This window comes from Colletotrichum abscissum (genome assembly GCF_030869225.1).
Source record: "Colletotrichum abscissum strain IMI 504890 chromosome Unknown Scaffold_91.1, whole genome shotgun sequence".
NCBI lineage: Eukaryota > Fungi > Ascomycota > Sordariomycetes > Glomerellales > Glomerellaceae > Colletotrichum > Colletotrichum abscissum.
In genome coordinates, this window is record NW_026850538.1 from 18,802 (window position 1) to 38,761 (window position 19,960).

General features: G+C 53.6%; 7 protein-coding genes across 7 annotated transcripts; 5 read left to right on the plus strand and 2 right to left on the minus strand.

The window, feature by feature from the left end:
* Positions 1–2,641: 2,641 nt before the first annotated feature.
* Positions 2,642–4,138, plus strand: CABS01_16315 (phosphoserine phosphatase SerB; the record flags this gene model as incomplete). Its single annotated transcript, XM_060549646.1, has 1 exon — positions 2,642–4,138. One exon carries the CDS (start codon positions 2,642–2,644, stop codon positions 4,136–4,138), a length of 1,497 nt encoding a protein of 498 aa, XP_060389498.1.
* Positions 4,139–4,548: 410 nt separating this feature from the next.
* On the minus strand, positions 4,549–5,396 carry CABS01_16316 (uncharacterized protein; the record flags this gene model as incomplete). Its single annotated transcript, XM_060549647.1, has 4 exons — positions 4,549–4,596; positions 4,739–4,914; positions 4,993–5,044; positions 5,286–5,396. 4 exons carry the CDS (start codon positions 5,394–5,396, stop codon positions 4,549–4,551), a joined length of 387 nt encoding a protein of 128 aa, XP_060389499.1.
* A 1,151-nt stretch (positions 5,397–6,547) lies between these two features.
* Positions 6,548–6,805, plus strand: CABS01_16317 (uncharacterized protein; the record flags this gene model as incomplete). The annotated part of the gene is made up of 1 exon (XM_060549648.1): positions 6,548–6,805. The coding sequence occupies one exon, from the start codon at positions 6,548–6,550 to the stop codon at positions 6,803–6,805; it is 258 nt and encodes an 85-aa protein (XP_060389500.1).
* Positions 6,806–8,039: 1,234 nt separating this feature from the next.
* CABS01_16318 (DHHC zinc finger domain-containing protein) lies at positions 8,040–10,156 on the plus strand (the record flags this gene model as incomplete). Its single annotated transcript, XM_060549649.1, has 2 exons — positions 8,040–9,332; positions 9,383–10,156. 2 exons carry the CDS (start codon positions 8,040–8,042, stop codon positions 10,154–10,156), a joined length of 2,067 nt encoding a protein of 688 aa, XP_060389501.1.
* Positions 10,157–10,745: 589 nt separating this feature from the next.
* On the plus strand, positions 10,746–11,720 carry CABS01_16319 (uncharacterized protein; the record flags this gene model as incomplete). Its single annotated transcript, XM_060549650.1, has 1 exon — positions 10,746–11,720. The coding sequence occupies one exon, from the start codon at positions 10,746–10,748 to the stop codon at positions 11,718–11,720; it is 975 nt and encodes a 324-aa protein (XP_060389502.1).
* A 775-nt stretch (positions 11,721–12,495) lies between these two features.
* Positions 12,496–13,593, plus strand: CABS01_16320 (uncharacterized protein; the record flags this gene model as incomplete). Its single annotated transcript, XM_060549651.1, has 2 exons — positions 12,496–12,662; positions 12,714–13,593. 2 exons carry the CDS (start codon positions 12,496–12,498, stop codon positions 13,591–13,593), a joined length of 1,047 nt encoding a protein of 348 aa, XP_060389503.1.
* A 296-nt stretch (positions 13,594–13,889) lies between these two features.
* CABS01_16321 (uncharacterized protein) lies at positions 13,890–18,919 on the minus strand (the record flags this gene model as incomplete). Its single annotated transcript, XM_060549652.1, has 7 exons — positions 13,890–16,080; positions 16,344–17,006; positions 17,109–17,264; positions 17,331–17,555; positions 17,619–17,751; positions 17,842–18,035; positions 18,102–18,919. The coding sequence occupies 7 exons, from the start codon at positions 18,917–18,919 to the stop codon at positions 13,890–13,892; spliced, it is 4,380 nt and encodes a 1,459-aa protein (XP_060389504.1).
* Positions 18,920–19,960: the final 1,041 nt, after the last annotated feature.

Here is a 19,960-nt window from a genome sequence, read left to right on the forward strand (position 1 = left end):
GCTGGGGAAAGTGAGTTCAGATGCTCGGATCAGAGAAGAGGAAGAAGGCAGTAGTTGATTTATGAGGACAAGAGGCACTTGAGGCAGGCAGAACTTACACCGCGAGTTAAAGAGGCGGGAGGAGGATGACTTGTTCATATTGGGCACAGGGCCATCACCAAGCAACATTACTAATTTGCTTTCCAACCCATTCTCAGACAGGAGCCCCGATCGAACCAAAGGCCGAGAGAGGGACTGAGGGACGAGAGCCCGCTTCCCAACTATTGCGCAATCGCAGCTTGTTTGGAGCATCGCATTGAACAAGCGCTGAGGAATTTGCATCTCTAAGCAAGAGGCGTGGTCTGGGAGCAATCACGACATCGACGCTAAACCTTTCGTGACGAAGACAGTGCAATGTGATTGGCCATGGGTCGCAGGGGTTGCTCCGTACCGTCGAACATCCCGCAATTGCGCCATCGCCCCGGACGCCGGAGTGGATGTTGACAATGGCAAACTTTCCCCAACAGCCGGCCCCGAAAGCCGGGAGCCGTGACGTTCAGAAAATAGATATTTGGGGCCGGACTCCTCCTCCGTCTCTATCGAGGTTGAGCTTCTCCTCATTATCTGATTCACGGTGAGTGCGGTCGAAAATAGGGGTCAAAAGGGGGCAGATCTTCTGGTTGAACAGAAGCGCTGGTGTAAGTTCGCCATGATGATGCCATAAGACGTGATTCCGCCCGGGCCACTAGTCGGCTTGGCCTAGTGTATGTGGTACCGGCAATCGGTCCTGACAAAACACATCGGCGCGGCACGGCAATCGGTACCCGCCCGGCCGTCGGTGTGGATGAGCCGGAGGTGGTGGTCTGCGCCTGTTGCCAATGTCAGCAATCCCACGCCGGACAACGTATCTCCATCGCCCAACCAGTCACCATACGAGTTTCGTCTCCGATCGAGGGTATCATCCGTGGTGACTCGCCCGCGAAATTTTCTGACAAACCCACAGTTGGGTTTCAACACCAGTTGTGTTTCGACCGCTAACACCGCGGAAACGCACTTCGTTTACCGACTTGTTCCGAGGGACAGCTTGGAGCTTCGCCGTGCCCAGCGCCTCTTTAAATGAATGAGTGGGAGCCTCCGTCCCTGTCTGAGTGAGCATGAAGAAACGCTCTTGTTGTAATCCAGCCCAATGACTCGGAGTTGATACTTCAACCAAGGAACTGAGCAGACCAAGGCTTCTTGGACCCCTTTGTTTCTTGGCCAACATGTCGACATCCACAAGTGACTGGAGATGAGATGACAGCACAGCTGTGAGGGGACTGAGGGATTCCACTCGGGTGACCGCTCATTCATCGTCCTGCGCCGTTGTCTGCCTCCCATCGCCAAAGCAGAAGCAGACGCAGACAGACATGCCGATTACGGCTCCCTGCGCCGCAGCGCCGTTCTCGAAAGGGCGTGGAGTCTAGACTCCGGACAGATGGCAACTGGCCTAGTCTCCATGACGTGGACAGTGTCTGGTGCAAGCGTGCCTCTTATTTCCGCGCGGCTCCGGTACTCTATCAGCGGAGCCAGCTCCTGAAGCAATGATCAGTTTTCGGTCATCGCGGTGACTGGTGGATAACAAACTTACCAGCAGAAAAAGCCAAGGCCAGCCTGCACTGCTTGCCTGCCAATGACCAACACAGTAGGTGGCCAACGTGAGGTAGGGTAAGGTAGGCCAGTGCGTGATTCTGCGTATGTACACTAGTACGGCGATAGGGCTGTCATGGAATCGTCCCTGACTTTCCCTCCCCTGGATGACCGGCGTCGGTAGATTCGGGCGAGGCTGATGGTCCCGCAGATCGCCCGAAGGTTCGCTCTTTCACACTGGCTTCCAACTCACGTGTTCGGACTCCTGGCCAAAGTTTTCTCCTTTCACCTTGGACGGAACCCGGAGACGACTGACCGACCTCACAGTGATGTGATTCAGCCTCACCATGTTATTCGGACCGGGCCTCCTTCCCCCCCTCAGCTTATCAGAAGTTCAGAACAGAATTTTTAGAGGGGTAACCACGTGATCCTGGCGTCCACTTTGGGGAATACCACGGCCCACGGCTCAAGGAAGGTCCCACGGGAGAGCTTGCCATGCGACGCCCAGCTCAGCCAATGGCGCGCCGCCCAAGACGTCGGGACACGGGAATTGCGGGCCTCGCTCGGATCCGAACCAGTGACGGCGAGGCGGGGCGCACAGTCAGACTTCACAGTGCACCAGCACCCGCCAGCCCTCCGCCGCGAGGCCCCATCCTCTCTTTCTCTCTATCGTCTGTCGTCCAACCACGCCAACATGTTTTACCTTTCGAAACAATGAGGGCTACTAAGTTGAGCTGGGTCTTTAAGCTTTACCTTCACCACCACGCCGGGCCCCGAGCTTCTGTCTTTACCCCTCCCCCTCGTCCTCAGTCTCTCTCGCGCTTTCTCTCTTTCTCTCCCCGCAATCTTCCAAGCCGCCGCTGCCGTCGCCAGCAGCTGTTGCTGAAGGCCCATCCTCCTCCTCCTGCATAGTCCTCTATCCGTCCCGTCCCCCAGTGTCCCATTCACCCTTCGTCTCAGCCTTGTCTCCGTCTTGGTCCGTCGTAGTTTAAACCCCGCCTTAGAAGAAAAGACGATAGAGAAGAGTATTCCCGCCATGGCCGACGCAAGCCCCGCCAAGTCGACAACGTCGCCCCGACCTCAGCTGACCTCGTCCATGAGGAGCAGCTCCTTCTTGCGCGAGCACCAGCAGTACCGGCCCCCGCAGCACCCAGAGAGCCGCTTCGGCATCGACACCGTCGTCGAGGACCTGAGCAACGTCGCCGTCTCTCCGCCAAAGCAGCACAACCACAACGCCGGCCACAAGCACTATGCGGGCTTCAACGGCATCCCCTCAGAGGACGACCCACCCACCATCCGCAGCGGCCTGAACCACAGCTACTCGCACCCCAACTGCGCGCCCGCGGGTGGGAAGAAGCAGTCGCGCTTGGTGGCCACGCTCTTCTACAAACCGAACGGCGGCGACGGCGCCGGCCACCACACGACAGCGGCCGGAGCAAGTGGCGGCCGCGTCGCATCCCCCCCGACCCTCACCTCCGACAGCGCCAGCGGCAAGGAGTCCCTCCCGGCCAACTTCGCGCCGACCCAGGACCCCGAGTCCTTCCCCCTCGAACCCCCGACCCTCGAGCCCGAGAAGCTCGACCACCTGTACGGATCCCACGTCTCGCCCATGTGCGTGACCTCGTTCCTGCACCTCATGTCGACCTTCCCCCTCCCCGCCGGCGAGTCCGACTACAGCTCCTCCCACCGCTGCCTCGACAGCCAGGAGCACCCGCGCGTCGTCGAGCTGACCCTCGACCCGGCGCCCTGCCAGAGCTACCTCAGCCTGACGGACCTGCGGCGGCACGAGCTCATCTACCGTTTCGAGAGGGAGTGGAGCGTCGACGTCGCGCTGCAGCCCGACACGCTGTGGCGCAGGCACCCGCGTCTCGTCGTCTTCGACATGGACAGCACCCTCATCACGCAGGAGGTGATTGACTTGCTCGCCGCGACGCTCACGGACCCGCCCGACCTGGCCGCGCGCGTCGCCGACATCACGCACCGCGCCATGCTCGGCGAGCTCGAGTTCGACGCCGCGTTCCGCGAGCGCGTGCAGCTTCTCAAGGGTCTGCCCACCTCCTGCTTCGAGCAGCTGCGGCCCGTCCTGGATGTCACCAAGGGCGTGCCCCGCCTGATCAAGGCTCTGAAGCGCCTCGGTGTGAAGACCGCGGTGCTGTCGGGCGGGTTCTTGCCCCTGACGAGCTGGCTTGCTGGAGAGTTGGGCATCGACTACGCGCACGCCAATGAGGTTGTCATCGACGATGCTGGAAAGCTCACTGGGGAGGTCAAGGGCCTCATTGTAGGCAAGGAGCGGAAGCGTGACCTCCTTGTTGAGATTGCAGCCAAGGAGGGCATCGATCTGTCGCAGGTTGTTGCGGTTGGTGACGGCGCAAACGATCTGCTGATGATGGGCGCGGCGGGCTTGGGTGTTGCGTGGAACGCTAAGCCGAGGGTGCAGATGGAGGCCGATACGAGACTCAACAGCGAGAGCCTGTTGGACTTGTTGTACCTCTTTGGGTTTACGGGTGATGAGATTGAGCAGCTCGCCTCGTAGATTGGCGTGTGGCTTTTTGTAGACTTGTGTGTGGGTGTGGGAGTGGTGTTGTGGGCGTAAGTCGAATGGTGTTTTTGGGGAGTTGGGTGACACCGAGGCAATGCATTGCTGTTTTTTTGGGAGTATTCTTTTCACTCGCCCTCATGATTCAATTGCATGCCATTGAGTTTCCTGCAGCAGAGATGTTCAGATGAAATCCCGCTTCATGAGCCTCGGAGCATATAAAACCGGTCAAGGTAGCTTGATGAGCCGCGAGGCCGAGTGATGTAGTTTCAACGTTGGAGATACTGTCCAAGGTAGAAAAACGTGGATAAAACTGAATTCTCCCTATCTACACATGAAAACCACCTTCCGCCCATTGCACAGACTGTGCAAAAACACGTCTTCTCAACGCAGGTATCTCTAATTCTTTAAGGGTAGCCGTCCTTGCCCCACTTGTTGTACTTTTCGTGCAATTCCTGTGTCATGAAGCGTCAGCCCGGCTATTTCCTCCGGCTTCAAATCCCGAAGAATCCCGGGCCTTGGAGCAAACTCGACCTCCCACGAACGGAGTCTCTCCGATGTGGTGAGATGGATCAGATAGGTATATCAAAAACACACCTTGGGGAGAGTGACATCGGGAATGATGACAGTGTTGACGGCGCTGGGAGCGTCTCTGGGCTCGTTTGCGGGGTTGCCACCGGGGTGGTACTTGTACTTGCCCTCGCTGTCGGTCTCCCAGGGCATACCGGCCTTCAGGACGGGGCTCTCGGAGGTAGAGGAGGTGGGGGAGCGGCCTGCGTGGGAAGAAAAAAAAAAACGTCAGTGGCTGTTCAATCATCGAGGAGGATATACCAATTATTCCTGAGACGTACCGAAGTAGAGGCCGGCACCGCCGAGGGCAGCAACCATGACACCACCGAGGATCTGTTTGACAAAAAATCCGATTAGCCTTCCATTCCGGCTCGCTTGCATGCGATTGTTTTGACGCCGCTTCCAGCCTTTCTGTCCGCACCCCTTTGCGCAACTATCGCTTCTTCGTAGGCTCGGCGATATTTCCTGGTTGCTTCAGAAGCTCGGCTGCGCGGGGGAAGGGATGCGGTGGACGTTGGACGGCGGACGGGTCGGTCTAAGGGCATCTCGGCTGGATGGACGGGATATCACGCACGAGGGTCTCGGGGTTGCGCTTGGACTCCTGGGTGAGGGTCTGCTTGGCCTGCTCGTCGGCGAAGCGGCGGATGGAGGTAGAGAAGGCGCGGCGGGCGACGAAGGAGGCCATTGTTGCGGTGGTTGACGGGTGTCGTTGGGGTGTGATGTTGTGAGTGGTGTCGGCTTGTCGTATGATTTCGGAGCTTCAGGTTCGTCGAGACAGGATCCCAAGGTTGAAATTCGGGAGAAACGATTGGCCGGGCTTACGAGTGGAAGGTGATTGGTCAATCGAGGACGATGTGGGCATTACCTCATCCTGCACCGGATAGATGACTCTTATGCGCTTAAAGGCTTCTCTTCACTAAGAAGTATAATTGACTAACGGCTTCCTAGCATGTGAGAGTCCTGCTATGGCAAGTATCTGCCAGCAGTGAGAAAGATAGAGATGCTTTCACTTTGATCCTGGCTGATTTTGCGTTATTTGCATCGACACATGGAGCGGCCTTCCAGGTTATAGGGATCTATTAGCTGCAGACTGAAGCTTCGCTGGCCCATGAGCTTATCATATCCAAGCGAAATATAGCGTGACTGTCCGAGTTTTATGTTCTAGAACGACATTGAACAAACACTGCGAGAATAGATAGTCTCAACAAACAATTGAGAACAAATCAAGAGGCTGCCTTACAATACGGAGAGGCTGGCATCAAACTCGGAGCCTGGGGGACCGGTACTTCCGAACACAGAGCTTATCCTGGACAATTTGTCGCATCGGGGCTTGCGTGCTTGTCCTCATTGAAGTCTCACATTATGCCTGGCGAACATCTCCGTTAGCATCAAGATGCATCAGCAGCCTATATTATCGTGGTAGTGTCTATGCTCGATTGGCTCAAGACCGTGTGAGATATTTTGCTTATCACACCTCAAGTATCGCCGAGAGCTTATGCTTTGGGGAGTCCGTGGATAGAATGGGAAGCAATGATGCTGATAGATCTACCGTCGCTCAGAAGAATGTGAATGTAGTTTCCGTCTTCGATAGCAACCATTCTAACAGGCTCATACCCACGAGGCTGGAGTATGTAGAGCGCGGTTCATCCGCAGAAACGTGCGTCGATTGTCAAGAACAGTCATATGGTGCAAACTGTCAGAAGACCCCAGATGGTCAGGGTATCCCTTGTTTGAGCAGACAAGCCATAATGTACGGATAGTGAACGGGACCGCATTGGTGCTGACAATGGCGGCATAATCGCATTCTCCTACATGTTGAAGCAGTGAATTTCATGGATGAGGATCGGATTCAAGACGTCTCATTCACTGCGGTGCATGCTTGGATTGTGTGCGATTGGCCCTGTTCGTGCCGTGTCCCAAGCATTTCCCTGGGGATGCTGCTCGGACGAAAGCGTTCCGAGCGAGGACCAACCCAGCAGATTAAAGAGATCATTCCGGGAACCCTCAGCGTTGCAGCACTTCAACGGCATTCAGCGAAAGGGCGAGACGCGTCTTAAGCCACGGAATATAAGCAAGACCAAAACAACGGTTTAGCATTCCTCACATGTCAGCGATGAGAGTGGAGGAACGGGAGGCTGAGAAACATCGCCAGTTTAGATTCGTAGAGACTGGAGAGTAAATTAAAGGCTAGAACAACCATGGCCTGTGCGTTTTATGCTAATTGCTATCCCGTACTGGTGGTGTCCGACTGTCCGTAGGGCAAAGGCATCGAAGACGGGTACCTGAGCGAAAGACACGCTCCTTCGTCCGCCGTGCTCCCCATCTCATCACCCCGGCACTGCAGCCATCACCGCGCCGCGTGCTGTTGGCCTGTTGCTGCTGTAGCAATTTAAAGCTGGGACCCAGATCCGGCAATTGTAATTAAATTGGCCTGGCCTAGTTGCACCGGCGCCTGCATAAAAACGCGGCCAAAGCCGTTTCGCAGGGGGCTTGAGCGCAGGCACTATCGTGAAGAACACGTGATACAGGCGGAGGAATGTTAGTGATGACATACGGCAGCTACATCCTGCACTATCTGAGCTTAACCAAATCAGGGTTCTATGCAACCTTCCACATGCACAAAGCACGGATACCCAGGTTATGCCGCCCCTTACATTGGGTCGCAGTATCCGTATGGTAAAGCCTTGCAGCGAATCCAGCCCAACATACCCAAGAAAAACCCCCCCGTTCGACTTGCGCTGCGGTGCTCCAATCCAATCCTTCTCCGTCGCTGTTGGGCAATCCATGCCTGGACTGGGTCGCTTTCTGGTCTCGAAAAAGCAACACCAGGCATAAGACGAGACTCTGAGTCTTGTCCGACGTCTTCTTCGCTTCGCTCATTCACGGCTCGCTCGCCATCCCAACCTTCCTTTCTCCGTCTCTCTCTCCCACTCTCTCTACACGATACAATACGACAAACGATACCAACCGATTCACTCCCTCGCCTTAATACACGGACCTTTTCCTATTCCTTTGCACGACCTCTTTTTAATACCACATTCCGACCGCAGACTTTTGCGCTTCAGCCTTTTCCAAACCTTCCACGATCCAGTCTCCGAACCTACCGAACCCTTCGTCCCGCGCGATAGTCATCACAACCTCACGTCAAAGCGCCGATTTCAAGACCGACCACCACCCTCCCCCCCGGCCGCTCTTGACAAGCTCTTCTCCCAACCTCGCGATACCCTTTTATCAACACGTCAAAAAAGCGACATGTTATAGTGGAGGAAACTTGCGAACTTTCCAACATCATTGCGCCGCCGATCCGACTGCGACATCAGCGCTCAAAATGACTTCAAAAGAACAGGCCGGTGGGCCTAGCACGCCAACCGACGATGGCGGCTTTCCGAAACCCCAATTTCCTGGACGCTCCGACCGACCAGGCCCGCCGAGTATCATCTCGTCGCGAATGACCGACATCGCGTCCGACGACGGCGGGGACGCTGTAGCCCAGACCTTGTCCGAAAATCCGCGCAGAAAATCTGGTCTGGCTTCAGAAACTGTGTCACGGCCAGGGACGGCCAAGACAGGCATGTCTGGACCCCTCGAAGGCCGGAGACGGGGTCCGCCCCCACGAATGAATTACATTACCAGTCTCAACGAGAAGAGGGGAAGCATCGGAGGCGGTAGTACCGCTGGTTCGATCAGCAGCAGACCGCCTAGCTCGACAAGTCGAAGTCATGTTCCGTCTCTTACGTCTTCAGCCTTCTTTCGTCCCATGAGTTCCCAAAAGCTGCAAGCCCAGCGTGGTGGTTCACGACCTGCGACCCGTCAGCAACCTACATTGGAGGATACCGAACCTACACCCGAACACAACCAGAGTGCCGCCGCAGCAGCAGCTGTAGCCAGTGGAGGACCAAATGCTCGGCACAGCGTCATCTCAAACCCGGTTTCGAATCCCGTTGCGCGCCTCCAGCGGCAGCTTAGCGACGACGACAACATGAGACCACCTCCGTCTCGCGGAACCGAATACACCGACCAAGGAACGTACGATCGAATCACCGCCAACACGAGCCCGACTCATGGTCACTATGCTGCCGGTAGTATGTCCGAGAGCGTCACGCCGCTGCAACGGAACCAGCGCAATAGCCGAAACCTGAGCGTCAATGTCGACAGGGGCTTCAGAGAACGAGGCAATCAACCTAGCCCTATCAAATCGCCGCGATCTTTCCGCTCAAGTTTCTTGCTGCCAGGCAGAAGTGACCAGAACAAGTCAAACCGGACTCTACCTGGCGGCGAAAAGCTTTCATCGACCGCATCCACGCCGCAGCTCAACCCCGTAGACTCTTCGAGACCCGCCGACAAGAACAACTTGAAGAAGTCCAAGACAAACCTTGGCTATGTTTTCCAGTACTTCGAAGGCAATACTGTCTTCTGCTTGGGAGGGCGATTCCAGAACACCAAGCATCGGCCAGTCAACGTAGCCACTGGGCTGTTCATCATTATTCCCGCCGTCCTATTCTTCGTCTTCTCAGCCCCTTGGATATGGCATAACATCAGTCCTGCCATCCCAATCACTTTCGGATACGTCTTCTACATTTGCATTTCCTCGTTCCTCCACGCATCCCTGTCGGACCCAGGCGTAAGTTGTGACACCCTTACTTCGGTAAAAATATAGCTAACCGCGCATAGATTTTGCCGCGAAACCTTCATGCCTTTCCACCGGCTGATTCGACAGAGGATCCTCTCCGGCTCGGGCCTCCGACCAACGACTGGACGCTGATCAAGTCAGCAGAGTCAGCCACGGCCGCCATGGAAGTTCCAGTAAAACATTGTAGAACATGTAACATTTGGCGGCCTCCTCGGGCTCATCACTGCCGACTGTGCGACAACTGCATCGAGACCCACGATCACCACTGCGTTTGGCTCAACAACTGTGTCGGAAAACGCAATTACCGATATTTCTTTGCTTTCGTCTCCTCGGCAACCTTCCTCTCTCTCTACCTCCTCGGCGCCTCTCTAGGCCAAATTCTCGTACACATGCACCGATCCGATATTTCCTTTGGTAAATCCATCGACGACTTCCGCGTTCCCTTCGCTATGGTCATCTACGGCTTTATTGCCTTCTTATACCCTGCTGCCCTCATGGGCTACCACATCTTCCTCATGGCTCGAGGCGAAACAACGAGAGAGTACATCAACTCTCACAAGTTCATCAAGGCAGAGCGGTTCCGAGCCTTCACTCAGGGCAGCATGCTCAAGAACTGGATCGTCGTCCTCTGCCGACCGAGGCCTCCTACCTACTACCAATTCAAGAAGAGGTATATTGGTGGTGATCAACGCCTCGGTGCTCTCCGGGATCAGAAGGTCGACATTCAGGGTATGGAAATGCAGAACGTCAGACCAACGACAGGGTTTCAAGGACCCGTCTCCTTGCGCAACGAAACAAGCACTACCGCGACATAATTACCCATTTCTTTGATTGTTTTCTGCGTGGCGTTGTTTAGGAGCCATCATACGTTTAAACGGACCCTGGATACCTGTAATGTATGTTTTCTATTATACCCGGCTTTACCTATCAAAGCAGGTAAACAGACATAAAACGCCGGTTCTCTCCCTTGAGGCAGGGGACGAGAGCCCGTATTATTTTTCATCGCGGCAATGCGCTACGATATCGGAGCCAGTACATAGACGTTTGGCGCAAATTACTGCGCTTGTAACAAATGCTAGTTCATACCCCGAGCTGAAAGCTTCCATATTCGCGTGACGTGTGTCTTTAATTCCTGAATCACAGCTGCTTGCCTTTGGCAATCAACGATCAAACACGCTTCCACATCACCACTATGCTCAAACAAGCCGAGACTGTGAATCACTAATTCGTGCAACCTTTGACAAACATATAAATAGGCTTGGTACTTTGCCATATCACCTACCTCGGAATTCCACTTATACACCGGACAACAGGAACAACGACCAACAGCATCAGTCAACAGAAAAGAAGCTCTTGAATCCTCAGAACTTTCATACGGTCTAGGCCGAGAGCGATCAAGATACAATGGCCTACGTATTCGACGGATACTCCGAAGCCAGCTCCGGTCGGAACACACCTCGCGGCCAGCAAGGCCCTGGCTCTGGAGGGGAAGGAGGCCGTCAGCAGCGTGGCTATGGGCATGGGGATATACCCGTCGGTGGCTTGCCTGGAGGGATCTACTACGGTACGGGTCGCTTTTACGAGGAGAATCTGCGTAACGAGCAGCGGCGGCGGCAAGAGCAACAGCAAGAACGAGAACAGAATCAACAGCGACACAGGCACGATCCACAATGGCAACCAGAAGAGGTAGGTGAGCAGCAGCATCAACACGATCAACAGCAGCAGCATCAGCCTCCGCGGTATCCCGCTTTTGGTGGCTTCAGCCAAGCGAACGGCTCTGGACACGATAATGATCGTGTGAGAGAGGCTTCTGCTGCTGCGAGGGCGTTCCTTGAAGCGCTGCAGAGAGAGCACTGGCGGCGGAGACAGCAGCAGGCTGATGCTAGAGGCGGCGGATTTGGTTTGGGCCCTGGTTTTGGGGAGATGGATGACGATGACTTTGGGCCGACTGAGGAGATTCGGTTTGAGGATTTGTTCGGGGATATCTTTGGAAATTTCGGTGGAGGCGGTGCTGGTTCGTTCGATCCTCGTCCCGGCGCCGGCTCCGGCTCTGGACCTGAACCTGACCAGGGCCGTACCGATGGGCCTGGCGGTCAAGGAGGCGGTGGGGGAGAAGGCAATCCCGGCCCCGAACCAGCAACTTCTGGACCCGGTGGAAACGGCGGTGCCTTCCGGCCGAGCTATGGACCCCCGCCAGGTCACTACGGAGGTGGATGGTACGGGTACGGTCCCGCGTTTGGGGAAGCGGCGCGTGCTCGACGGGGAGGGGCGGGGATGACCTTTGCTGATCTCTTTGAGCTTTGCCAAAGCTGGCCTGGTCCGGATAATTCGTTTGGGGATTATGACGAGTCGGGAAATATGCCTCATGCATACTTTTGATCTTTGGGGGTTTGAGGCGTTGATTGGAGTTGGAGAGTTCATGATGATTTAGGGGTACATCGAGAGTCGAGTACCAAGTAAGGCACTCGAGTAACTAGCCAAGCGTTCAATGTTCCTAGAAGTACAATGATGCGAACTGACTATGTCCCGGTGTGAAACCTTGTCTTTGCTGGTAATACGGGTGATTCAATGTACAGACTGCGATCTCGATCATCTCATTCTGACCGCCGTCAAAGCGAACAACACTTTACGTGGATCACAGACACTGCATGGATCGCGTAGCTATAGAAGGGAATCGAGAGCCAAGTTGATTATTGTTAAGGGGATTTGCGGTCTTCGGATTCGGAGAGGCGCGAGGTCCACACAGCCTCCAAATGCTGTGCCCCCAACTCGGCGCAGCAGGGCGCGATCATGTCCATTTCTTTCCAACGATATGTCTTAAACATACCGTGCATGCCCACCCGGCTTACGGCCGAAGAAATTCCAGCCTGTGCAACCATCCTGCTGCCAACTTGAGAAGCCAACATCTCAAAATTGGCCTCTTTCCGCAAGCCCATTCGATCTTGCATGCTAGTGAACTTACCTAGCTCGACAAGGCTGACATGAAATCTTGCTCACACACGCGTTGAGACTAGACGCTATATCCTCGATTGGGGAACTTTCAAGAGACTTAAATACGCCTTGTAATCACTCTCATCTCTTCATACTGCTTGGAATCTTGCTTTCTTCGTCCGGAGCTCGCCTACTATCCGTATCTCAGACCATAGCCCGCACTATGAGCACCCTCTCGAAGTCCCAAGGTGTCCGCGCGGGCAAGACATATGCAACTGAAAAGGATTGGCACCGTATGCAGCCTACTATTACCAAGCTCTATCGAGATGAGAATAGATCCCTGAGACAAGTTAGCGAGATCATGGAATCCGAATATCATTTCTATGCAACGTAAGTCAACATCGAATCACATCTGTACTTTTCTGACTGAACCTCGTCCAGAACCAAGATGTACAAGTCAAGACTGAGTACGTGGAAACTAGACAAGAAACTTAAAGAAGCTGAAGTAATGGCGATGCTTCGACAAAAGGAAGACCGCGACGCTGCAGGGAAGCGCTCTCGATTCTTTCTCCGAGGCCAAGAGGTCAACTGGGAACGCGTGGTTCAGTATCTGAAACATAGACCCGACTTACAAGATAATTCCAGCGTCGATATTGCAAGATATCTAGGTACGAGTTTAGACATCACATGCTCTACACCCTCGCCGACCTTATTCAAGAGCGAAATTCCTCGTCGAATAGAACCACATGCAGATCTGCGTCTGCTGGACAACTCCATAAGGCTTATACATTCCTATCTTGATGGAGCATTTGAAACAGGTTTGGTAGTCATCGACGGGCGTATTCTCTACGGACCAAACGGGAAACCAGCAAGGCAAAGGGTCCGGAAGTGGCACAATGACATGGCTGGCATCCACGTACTGCTGAGCAGCAAGGAAACAACTGCTGCATTCCGCCTTCTGAACAAGCAACTTGACTTTCTGAAGCATCTTATAAGGGAACAAGACCCCGAGTTGCTATTACTAACATTCCACGACATCTTCGACCTGGAACCCAACCTCGCGGAGTCGCTCCTTGTCTTTGTGTGTAGGATGCACCAGGCCATATTTGGCGAACATCACCCCCTCAGCTTGATCTGGGACAATCTCGTTCGCTTCACTGCAAAGACCCGCTTACAGGCTGTCTTGAGCATGGCCGCTTCCACCGCGAAGGAAATGGAGGCGAGGATGGGGGCCCAGTCTGCATACGTGGAGGCTCTGGAGTGTCTTCAGGTGGATGTGCATAAACAAACGGGCTCCAAGGATGCGTTCGGGAGTTCATGAGGTTGACATGCCTCTAAGGAGAGCTTCCACACGCTTGGGAGGGACCAACAACGTATAATAAAGAGTAGTTAGGATTCGAACCTCATCAAAAAAATTTAGCAGAAGTAAATTGACTACACAACTGTGTATTTCAACGGCACTTTGAGAATGCCAAGATGCTTAGCAGATAGGTCTCTCTCGGCTAGCAGACATATCTCGTTGATCAAAACAGAGGTCTCCTTCGAAGCTATAAACTGTCGAAAGCTACTAGTGACGAGAGTACAGATTTGAGAAGAAAGAGTCTTCCTACCCTATACTTATCCCAACCGGAAACGACGCCTCTGCTGAACGAATGGAAGCCCAGCAAAAGGCAGATTCTCAGCACTTTGCGATTCGTGTGAACCCAAATCTTCGATCCTCATGAATGCTAGTAACCCTGTTCGCACCGTGAGGCCAGGGACAGACTCAATAACTATAGCGCACGTTGCGTGCTCCAGAGGCGAGAAGCATATTGCCGTAAGTTTTCGGTCGAGGAAGGTATCTTCGTATCCGAAGTCTGGGGTGAACTTGATAACAAACTCTCCTTTTCCATCAGAGGGTTTGCGTGTTGTTGGGAGATAGAACATGTCGTCGTGCGAGGTGCCTGAACGCCGTTTGATCTTCCGATAGCAGAGGGGCCCGGTCTGAAATGACCAGCATTCGATGTGAAGATACCTGGTACATTGCATGATTGACGAATCAAGACCACCAGTCTCAAAGAAGTCGGCCCATTCAACCATGTTTCCTTGAGGCGTTTCCACCCAAACCTCTGAGTCAAAGTTTTCTGTAAGTTCCACTAACTTGGGAGGCCTCAGATGGAAGTAGCCGTGGTGACCAAACAACGTCTTCCCATTCTGGGATACCCACGACCAGCTGGGAAAACCTGCCAACCTAGCATAGTTCTTTCCTTCAGGCCGAATCTCCCATTGGAGTCCAGCGAGAAAGGCGCGTCTCGAAGCAGTGGCGTCTACTACCAGCCAGCCGGAGGCGACTATCGGGATGCCCCAGTACGAAAAGCATCCTGGATTGACTCGTGACCATTTCTTCAACACTCCAGATACAGCAGCGAGTCTGTCGCTTGAGTATGTCAGCTGGCAATCGCAATACTTTTGTAGTATAGCCCAGACACCGTCTGGGGTGTTGAGGAGAGTCCACTCGGGCCTCTCGTGGTGCTCCAGATTCCCCTGCAAAGCAAGAGGACGCGTGAGGTGTTCAAAGCACATCATATCGTGGCACTCAAACGAGACCTCATAGTTGGAAAAGTAGAGTCTTCTCCTCGACAGACACGTCTCTTGGAACGTCCACCCCCGCGTGGACCACCTTGATCGGGAGATCTGGTCTAGTTGCCACTGGTGGCTGAAATTTGTCACGATTCCTTGCTCGCCGATTGTTTTGGTGATTGGAACGTGTTGCGTTCGGCCGAGAGACAAGCCCGGCAGCCCGTAGCTCGGGTCTTTGGCGCCGATGGCGATGATGCTGAGTTCTGCGTCGCCGTAGATCTGGTCCATCCTCTCCACCTGACTCATCTTGTGAGTTGCGTCGTCTTGCCAGATGCAGTATCTGTCAATCCAGATGTAGCGGAAGCCGAGCTTGATGGTGGCCCTCATGGCGTCTTGAATGACTGGCGGAAGGTCGTCCGGCAGACACGGGTATGTGTACTTGGCTGGAGGCGCGACTCCCCAAACGTAGCTCAACGCTACGTAGCGATACCTAGTGGCTGGGTTTGTGTTGATGATTTGACGGGTCTCGCAGTCTATGAGCTTGAAATGAGGGAGAGTTTGCCAGTCTGGGCTGGTACGACATGCATCGTGATGATTCTCGCATAAGTGTATCCACGATCGAACGAGGCCGTAGTCGATTCTCTCCTCGCGCAAGACTCTAGCTTGCATCGGAAGGTCCAGAAGAGGTCGAGTGGGCTCCAAGATAGCAGTGGATGCAAGAGAGACCAGACTTCCTGGCGCCTCTCGATGGGCGAAACGGATCCACGCTGTCAAGCCGCCACCAGCACTGGTATTGCCAAAGTACTGAGCGGATGCTGTCTTGTAGTGTGAGGGATTCATGACGAGAAGGAGTACGGAGTTGAAGTCTGGACGTTCCCCGCCATCTCCAAGCTTCGCCTTCTCAGCAAAATTGTAGAGCAGATTGGCGGGGATCGCTAACATGATCTTCTCCTTCTCGGCCATCGGATAGCGGTTCAGGTTGAAGCCGATGGAGAAGACCAAATCACAGAACGGGCAACTTGGGATTATGCCTGGGGGGTATTGACTGATCCTATCCTCTCGGGTGAGTGGTCTCCAGTCTCCAACATGCTGGATGTATTTGGTCCAGCTGGTCTTGTAACTCTGAGCCGAGCCAACGGCCGGAAGACCGTCGAAACGAGCCGGGTCGAAGACTGCCTGAAGATTTAGCTTGGTGCAGTTGCGACAGAGCCGATCATCTGAAAACGACATTGTGATCTTGCATGAGTGACTGTTAGTGTGTTGAGGTGCAGACGTGAGGTTGGCGAGGCTCTGGAATCCTGCCTGTCCAGCTGGGTGTTGGGCGTAAGCGCCCCTGTCACGACCTTGCGTCCAATTATATCCACTTCATGCAGGAGTGGCTTGGCCAGCAGCGTCGCGCGAGACATCGAATCCAGCACCCATGTATCACGCAAAGACCCAACTCAGCTCACGCCAGGATGACAAGCTAAATTCGTTATGTGATCCTCGACTACGGGGGATGCCACACGTTACCCTGTTCTGTTTGGATTGAAATAGAGCGTATCCGTATTCAGCAATTGGTCCCAATTGCCTGGCATGGGCTGTGTTCCCGCGGCAAACACCCAGTCAAGATCCAATCTCATGTCCATATCAATGCCCTCGTGGTATTCTCGCTGCTCCCCTTGATGAACAGGAGATATGCTCTGAAAACTGCCTATGCTCTTCGACCCGGCCGGACTGTCGGTACGCGCTCGTTTCCGAGACGCCTGCTCGCTCTGCCGTAGGGTGCCGAGGCCGGACGGTAGCATGGCGTTACGTGACGGACATTGACTCAGCCGGCGAGAGCGCAACTCCCACTTACGTTGCAGCATGAGAAGAAAATCCCGAGACCGCTTGGCGCACTCCCAAGTGCCTGAAAGCTCCTCCAAAGCCCGGAAGCATACGCTCAAGTGTGTCGCCGTCTCTGTGGTCCTCTTCCGTCTGCGGCGGGATATAGATGCGAAGATGAGTATGATGGCTGCAGAGAAGATGATGGCCACGCCTTGGATATGAACTCGCTTGAGGGAGTATTGGCGTTCGTAAATCAGGATCAGCTTTGCCACTGAGGCTGCTGACTCGATGCACATTTGTTGCGCGTGCATGTAGCCGGGACCTTGAGGTGGTTGTGGTTGAATGTAGCTCGACGACATCCACGGCCTATGGGCATGTATCACGTTTTGATAGTATTGCATACTGGGCACAAAAAGGTGAGCGAGAACCGCATGACGACAGGAATCAACAATGTGGATTTGAACTCACTGTAACAGAAGAACATGAGGAAGGAATGTTCCCTCTGAGTCTTCTAGATCGACTTGTATCGTACGTGGCAGGTTCTGCTTCCAAGCAAATAATATCGAAACAATCTTCTCGTTGTTGGCCTGCAATATATCCCGCGGAATCCGAGAGTTGCCGTATCTACCAGGAGAGCATTTAGTTCCACTAAATCAGACAGAAACATTGCTATTCGGGCGATTCACTCACAGTGTGTGACCAAGAGGCGCCATGATTTCGCACAACTCTATGCGGTATAGACTGATGACCTCAGTGTAATCCTGGATGGGTACTGGGGCGTTGCCGTTGCTAAGGCGCGAAACGTAAGGAAGCCATTGCTCGATCCGCCCATCTGATGAGTCTTCTGTTGGTTTCCCAACTGTGATATCATCCATGCTGATACGAAAAGGCCGACCTCTGTAAAATCCGAGCGTCCTTGAAAATTTGTAGAGTCAGACCACAGCCCCAACAATGTTGGCAGCGGCGCCAGAAGCTTACTGATCCATTGTGTATGCGCTCCAGAATACAGCGCGACGAAGCTCTGCTTCAGCGGGTTTAAGAACACCCTTGTTTACGTACGGTGTCATATCCTTGTGTAATGCCAAATCAAACGCGAGCCGAATTGCCATTGCTAGATCGAGAGCTGTTAGTTCCTCTTGTCTTATAGTTCGCACATGTCACATGTGATAACCTGGGGTGACTATACCACTATACAACCAACCGCGAGAGTCCCTATTCGCGCCTATCTCATGGCTACTAAGAACAATCATTGCTTGTACCGTAGAGACGGAAGGCGAGTCTAGTTCGATCTCTAAAAGAGTCTTGGCTCTTGCGGCGAAGAAATCCGGAAGAGACTTTGGGAAGGTTATAAAGCTCGGGTGATATCGTGTTTCGAAGGTAGCCCCTAACGAACACCTGCAAAAGAATTAGCATTATCAAGCAACAAAAGAGTTGAGAGGTTGAAGCAATATTTGAACTAACATTGCATTTCTAAGTGCCTCGGAATAATATGGTGTGTCTTCCTCTCGCTCGTGCCAACTATGCTTCGCTTCGTCGTAGAGAGTCCTGTCGACTACATGCTGAAAGGGGTCCTGCCATGTGAAGTAAAGGTTGATCAGATGATCTTCGAGATCTTGCGGTACCTGTTTGCCGTAGCCCATGTTGTCGAGGTGTTCTTGGCCATCGTTGCGCACGGTTCGATCCACAGCCAAAGTATCGGCTCCCACAGGTAGTTCCATCAAGCTGAAGTTAGATGTTGGTCCGAAATAGGAGATTTTTCCATTGGGACCAATTTGGAGAGACCCTAGTCTATCAGATAACTGGTTGACTAGGTCCTCTTCCGTTGTGCCTGAGCCGGCATCGTCCTCTTCAGTGTCGCTCAAAGCAGCCTCTCCGGAGTACGTGCTCAACAGAGGATCGCTGGGGGTCTGGACGCTGGCGATGCCACCACCATTTGTGATGATGTTATCGGCATTTTCAGAAGGGCTCCATTCCCAGTCGGCAATCGCTCTCGTTGTTAAGTTCAACAAACCGTCTTGGACCGGTGGTGCGAGCCCGACTGTCGCGTCATTGCCTAAGTTGAAGGAAGACGGGTCGAAAGGTAGTGAAAAGCCTAGGGGAAGTTGATCTGGAGGTAGTATGATATTGTTAGATGGGACGCAGACTGCTGATGTTTGCGGCTCTAGGGACAAAGCTGGGCCAATCGGTGGTGTTTTGTCGCGTTCTATAGCCAATTGGGCCGTCGAAAGGCCTAGAGTGTTTAGTATCCGTGTCAGACTTTTGGCCTCTTCCGAAGGCATAGGCGGGAGTTGTAGCCCATTTTGATTGATAAACTGGCAAAGGTGGTCGACTCTACTCGACAGCAATTCGACTGCGACGCGCAGTGACAGTCTAGCGTTTGTAAGCCTTGACCAAAACGCTCAAAATCAAGAGACTGCAAAGAGAATCTAACTTGCGCTTGTCCTCTCCAGCTTGGTAACGGCACTCTCGGTGCTTAGTCCTGCAGTTGGAGCATGAAGGAGTTGCACCGTCACACTATTAACAATTTGTTACTAGGATGCCACAGGTTCTAGCCTGAAGCCATCGCCGTGATATCAAAGCTGGAGGATGGAAACTTGAGCACGAGGCTGGGGAAGGCAGCGCATACCTTGATCTTGCTTTCCCGACAGGAAATGCATGCCGTAGTGACATGCCTCCTCTTGGCGTCAGACTTCGATGATTGGGGCATACTGCCTTGCTCCTCTGGAATATGTGTTCCGGAATCTGTGTTGAAGGTGTGGAGGTTGATGAAGTTTGGCTGGGGTAAATTCGAGAGATGACGGGGCGGTGGACACTTCTTGGCCGCACCGAGGCCCACTAGCAGAAGGACGTTCTTTTACAGCATGAACCCGAGTGTGTTAGCTACCTGGCCCATGTGGCTTTGTAAGTTGCTTCGGCCGTGTTCGTACTGGTAGCGCTGACCGCGGGGCGCGTAGGCGCCAGGTCCAGATGTACAGGGGACTTGCTGGACGCTAAAGTGACTATGTTGTACCGAATGAATGTGCGCTAAAGTTCACTCCAAATGTGGTCAACAACACACCGGACGGTCGTGATACTATTCGATGAGCTTTTCATTGGGATAGACGAAGACTGTTAGATGTACTCCAATGCTTGGGTGCTTGTAGTGAAGATTATCAATCGTACCTGGGAGCAAAAGACAATTCTCACTAAAGTTTCGTTGCGAACATGGGCTCTGCGTAGGTATCCGAAGCATGGATCAAGAGCATCTCAAGCACACATTCGCAACCACAGACTACTGGCCACTTGGACATGAATCAAGGATCTACGACTTTAGGATTACA